General features: G+C 31.9%; 1 protein-coding gene across 1 annotated transcript; it reads right to left on the bottom strand.

Annotated features, from left to right (window-relative positions):
- Positions 1 to 3,082: 3,082 nt before the first annotated feature.
- LOC143049133 (cerebellin-1-like) lies at positions 3,083 to 5,455 on the bottom strand. Its single transcript, XM_076222887.1, has 3 exons — positions 5,319 to 5,455; positions 4,227 to 4,292; positions 3,083 to 3,530 (listed from the first exon to the last, which is right to left on the bottom strand). The coding sequence occupies exons 1-3, from the start codon at positions 5,359 to 5,361 to the stop codon at positions 3,130 to 3,132; spliced, it is 510 nt and encodes a 169-aa protein (XP_076079002.1). The 5' UTR covers positions 5,362 to 5,455; the 3' UTR covers positions 3,083 to 3,129.
- Positions 5,456 to 5,958: the final 503 nt, after the last annotated feature.

Below are 5,958 nucleotides of genomic sequence, written 5' to 3'. Positions count from 1 at the left end.
AATGTCGGCGAAAAAATGTATAGCAAGACAATTTTATAGCAGAACTTTTCTAATGATCGATGTGGATACATAAAGGATTTTCTTTTCAAAGAAACGATATTCCCACATGTTTTAATAAAACTGCGTTTCAAGGGTAAATGCATGTCATATTACTTTGATCTGTTGTTTATTATTGAATCAAACGTACGAAATAAACTTGTTTTAACGCTTCAATAATAGACCTATGAAACAGCTCAAGTATACAAAATTGATTTAGACATTGTGATAAAACGGTATATTAAATTGTCTAGAAGTTACCGATCCTTTAATTATTATCTGATAACTGCACTTGTCTGTTGATTAATCATCATTTACAGACTTATGTAATTATGAAACCAGTCTTTATGTATTCATTTGAATGCCTGTGATTGAGTAAACCAAATCATGGATAACCATTCTGTTGTGTCATTAGATCTGACAAATTCATAGTTAAGATTTATAAAAGATCGTTTATATTGGGAAAAGGTTTTGCACTGAATCTAACTATTGTTCAAAGTACATAACTTATTTCTACATAGATATAGACAGCAGTGATAAGTTTATTTTAATCAATTTAATACAAAGTGCAAAAAAAAAAACACAAAACGGTTTTTAATATGAAGAAACCTAATAAGCAACTAAATTACCGCTTTCTTCGCTTACTTATAAAAAAGTTAAACAAAAAACCGAAAGCGATGGTAAATAAAAAAAAAAAAAGGAAATGTCTAGCCAATCACACAAAATCAGACGCTCGATTATTTGAACAAAGGGTTGAATGGCAAACAATTAGCATTGTCCTTACTTCATTTTTTTTGTCTGAAACAAATCAAAAGTTTAAACCTTGTTCATGCCAAACAAACCTCAGATTGTTCCAGGTATATTCTCAGATTGGCAAATCATCCGTATAAACATAAACGGTTAACGTGACAATAATCTGGATATTGCACCCGCAACTGTCTGTGTAAGCATACATCCTGCTCTTGGGTCAGGTTGATGTCTCTTTGACACATTGCCCATTTCCATTCTTAGTTTAATCACATACAGCACAGTTCGAGAATACAATCCAAAACAAACATACAAATTTCTCGATTAAGTACAAAGTACAATAATAACACTGGACAAATCTATGAGTCCGAATCGAACATTAAATGATGGACCCTACAACATCATGAAAAGCTAAAATTCGGATGCACAAAGAAATATATACCACAAACTTAAGTGTTGACTCGGTATGCAGCTACCAAACAACTTCTATATACATAACTAAATTTTGACAAATATTCAAAATTGTATATCATATATTAGGAACATAATACTAACATGACACCAGATGGAAAAAGTATCCAATGTTTCGCATGCAACTATTTTGTGATATCGACATGTCATTGAGGGTTACTTAATGAATGGCTATTCACAATATGAAACTTATGGTTTAATAACTTCCTTGTGAGCAGCAATCCTCTATTAAGAAAAATGTGAAATGGTACACAAGCCCGGAAACATCTTAATCAATTTGGAGATCTATATTCCGTATGCAGGCGCTGTTCGAATGTTGCTGCATAGATATGGCAAGTTTACAATTGGGAAGCTAAAGTCATCTCTTTTGTCGTAAAATTTTATATTTAACAGACCCTCATGAGTCTGCATATCCTAACGGATGACCTGAGATGAAGAGGGTTTCGTTTTGCTTAGTCTGTGGGATTTGTTTTAGCCATTGCATTGTTTGTTTGTATTCGATATATGAGTTTGACTGTCTCTCTGATATCTTGCGCCCCTCTTTTCTATATGTAAGTCAAAATATGAGGCAGACCTAACTTTCTGTTGTATACTTTATCTTTAGTTTGATGGTAAAAATGCGTTCAACATAGCCACCAAATTTTGAATTATTTATTGAGAAAGTAAAGGTAACGGATATTGCTAACTTCTTTCTCTTTCTTCCAACGACGTTTCTGTATGAAGTCAGCCTCAATAGAATAAAGGAATAAGTCGGCAAAAAGAGAGGCACAATTAGTTCCCATGTGAATGCCGTTTGTTGAAAAAAAACGTCCTCCAAACGTAACAAACATGTTGTCAATCAAGCATCCGGATTATGTCCTGATCAATTTCAAATAATTTTTGGTTTGAATCCAAGTGATTTTTTACAAAACAGGATGTATCCCTCCCTTAAACATGATACCTGTTCTACGTTGGCCAATTTTTTTAATGAAACAAATCAATACACACTCTTTTTAATTTGTCTTTTTGTCTGGAATGGGGAATACTTGGCGTGTAAAGTGATGAAATGTCAAATGTGTTAATACTATTGCTAGTTGAAAGAGTCTTAGTGTGTATTTATTCTGTGTCAAAGATATCCGGCTTTGATTGCTGATAAAATTGATGTTAATAATTTAGGAAGACGTTTCGTGGAGCATTTGGGGGACCCAGCAATATACTTTTGTTTGTAAGGACACTTATATAGTTAAGGTATCCTATACATTGATGAAAGATCCAGTTCTTCATCTTTGGTTGAAATTCAAATCATTTCCAATGTGTATACATTATGAAATAAAAGAAAATTCGTTTTCAAAAATCTGTACATGTAATTCGTAGATTCAAGCATTTGAAAATAAAACTACTAAGACTTTATAATATAGATTGCATGTGTCTGAAAGGCATTTCTTCATTAAGTCTCACCGGGACCGCTCACATCTGACCTACATATTTGAAAATAGATATAAAGACCGGCAAGCAAGATGCATAACAAAAGGAAGTGACAAATCTTCGCAAGGCAAATTTATCTGCGTTGGCCAATGCGTTTCCTTATGATTTATACAGTAATACGTTAATGATCAGGAACTTGATAAAGGTGTATTATCAATTATGTCAGTTTAAGCACTGAATTCGAACTGATAATTCACTTTTTACATAAACAAGAACGATCTAACTACACTATTTTTTAATAGCAACTTTTGTATGCAGAAAAGAAATTTCAATTTAATTTGAGATAGCTACGTTATACAAATATTTGTTGATTGCAATATGTTAGCTATTAAATTCTCAATATTGAATATTATTATAAACAAAAGTAGTTAAAAGATTTAGTTTGAATATTTGAACCTTGATCAACCTATCTCATTCTCCTATATAATATCCAGACACATAAGAATAGTGATCACCAACCATTTGCTGAGAAGTAGAGGTCTCATGTGTCAAATACACGCTGTCTCCTTCTTTGAGCTCCAGGACTGGATTTGCAGTTTCCGTCCCACCATGGATTTTTGATCCATACAGCTTAACTATAGATTTTCCATTTAGAGCAACAACCATATGCAATGCGGCTCCATTGTTGGACATTATTGTGAAGGAAAACTGATACAGACCAGACTTTGGAGCAGTAAACTTTCCTGTTTTCGGATCATAACCATTACCACGATTCAAAATTACGTTATCAAACTTAGCAATGTCATTTTTTCCGCTCAACGTCAGGGGGTGGGTATTAAGAATTGCTGTGAAGGCGGGTCTATTGTTTCCACCTGAAATGGTCAGGGATGTAAAGAATTACATTGCAGTTAGGAGGAGGAATGTTCCCTCAACTTTGCATATTTTTTTTTAACAAATGAAACATTATAAACATACTTTTAACTTTTAAACAATGTATGTGTGTGGACAAAATGCACGTCTGGCGTATTAAATTTTAAACCCAAACACCTTTTGTTTTCTATTATTCGTGTGTTTCTCTGTCGCTTATGTTCTCCCATTTATTTGTAGTTTAGTCCTTTCATGTAATGTTGTCATTTTAATTTTATATTTAACATTGCCATAAAAGCGGCAGGTATGGCATGCCACACAACTTGGTTCAACCCACCATTTGTTTGTATTAAAATGTCCTGTACCAAGTCAGGAAAAGGCCATTGTTATATTTTAATTCGTTTCTCTGTGTGTTACATTTTAATGTTGTGTTTCTGTTGTGTCGTAATTCTGTTATATTTGATGTGTTTCCCTCAGTTTTAGTTTGTGACCCGGATTTTTTTGTTTTTTTATGAATCTCTTACAGCGGTATACTACTGTTGCCTTTTATTTAAATAAAATTAAAACACAAAATATTAAATTGACGATTTTTAATGAAAAAAAAAAATCTTGAATCAATAAAATTTTATTTAGTTTTATATATTAAGAAGATTTTCGATACTTATTTGTAGGTTGATATGCATTTATTTATTCAACATTACCTTCATTGGTGGATCCAGATTTAATAGCATCAATCTTATCTAATAGGTTGTCACAAAAATTGTTTTCTAAAAAAAATAGTTAGTCTTTAAATATACATCTATATTTTTGAAGACAAACTATTAAACAAAAGGTTCTTGAATAACTTGACGAAATGCACTTGGTAATTACACTTTTTGTCCATACTATAGTTTCTTATATAATTTTATTGTATATTTGATCAATCCATCCGTATGCAGAATTCCCTGAAGTCCCAATAATTAACCTCGCATCAGTGTCCATTCTTCGTAAAACACAGTAATTAACGCACACAATAATTTCTGAGTTTACCATTATTATGTTGATGAGGAAATCATTTTATCAAACAATTTATTCAATATATTAGTGGAGACAAACTATTAAACAAAAGGTTCTTGAATAACTTGACGAAATGCACTTAGTAATTATACTTTTTGTCCATACTATAGTTACATATAATATATAATTTTATTGTATATAAACATGCCCTTTTAAACCTGCAATATTAATCTACAACATGTGTTATATGTACCCTTATGTAATTCTACATATTTGCGTAAATTTAATTGTCGTTATCAATTGCATACTGAAAATTCAGATATTATTACAAGGTTTTTACAAGTTCTAATTGTGAGACTGGCTTAATATCGCAATATAGTTAGAATTCGCATTCAGATATTTGATTAATCCATCCGTATGCAGAATTTCCTGAAGTCGCAATAATTAACCTCGCATTAGTGTCCATTCTTCGTAAAACACAGTAATTAACGCACGCAATAATTTCTGAGTTTACCATTAGTATGTTGATGAGGAAATCATTTTATCAAACAAGTCTATTCAATATATTTTGTGAGTTTGCATAAAGCATATAAATCATGTTAAATAAAACAAAATTGACTATTGAAGAATTTATTTCAGCTATAAAGTAAAATAATTTTCTGCGTACTTCTATGTCATCATAAATATGCAGAAAGGGATGCTACTCGAAATTAAGCAATCATTTTTTATTTATCGCATACAGGATTACGATATAAAGTAAGATTATATTTTAAACTCTAATCTAGTTTAATATTTACCAAGTCCCAAATCTGATCCGCCTGCTCCCACCTCGAAATACATCACAAATGTACCTATCAGGATTACACTAAACACACATTTGATTGCTAGCGTATTGTTTCAATTTCAGACTGGTCCAATATTACATATGTACTTGTATTATTTATAGTTATTTCATATCGCTTCAGAATAAGCTTCTCTTATTGGATAAAAAGGGACCACATGACATTCATTATTCTTCAGTGTTAAATTACATCGGTCATTAACAGAACGAAATGGACCAGAAAACCGGTCGTTAACGGATTTTCACATGATAATGACCGATGGGGCGTGGTTTCCGTCTATTAATGACCGTTGGGGCGGGTTTCCATCTGTTAATGACCGCTGGGGCGTGGTTTCCCTGTTAATGACCGGTGGGGCGTTGATTCTCTGTTTAGAGAGATGTCCCTTCAATAAAATATTTTCCTGTTTTCAATATTATATTTAAGTTGTTGAATTGTTTACCATATGTTTTGGTAAATTATAAAATTATAGAAAACTTGATTTAGTATTCATATACTGAAAAAATGCATTTAAATGAATGGCATTATCACTACGACTGGTTTTAACTCTTTGCCATAGAAATCGTACAACTACTCGAGTTTGCTTTGGACATTTTGA

Source organism: Mytilus galloprovincialis, chromosome 10, assembly GCF_965363235.1.
Source record: "Mytilus galloprovincialis chromosome 10, xbMytGall1.hap1.1, whole genome shotgun sequence".
Classification (NCBI taxonomy): domain Eukaryota; kingdom Metazoa; phylum Mollusca; class Bivalvia; order Mytilida; family Mytilidae; genus Mytilus; species Mytilus galloprovincialis.
This window is presented reverse-complemented; position numbering and strand designations above follow the sequence as displayed.

Excerpts from the sequence above, each read along its gene's own strand:
- LOC143049133 (XM_076222887.1), bottom strand. The coding sequence starts at position 5,361 with ATGTATTTCGAGGTGGGAGCAGGCGGATCAGATTTGGGACTTG. Across the intron at positions 4,293-5,318 it reads CGGATCAGATTTGGGACTTG|AAAACAATTTTTGTGACAAC; the intron begins GTAAATATTAAA and ends TATTTTTTTTAG. Across the intron at positions 3,531-4,226 it reads ATCTGGATCCACCAATGAAG|GTGGAAACAATAGACCCGCC; the intron begins GTAATGTTGAAT and ends TGACCATTTCAG.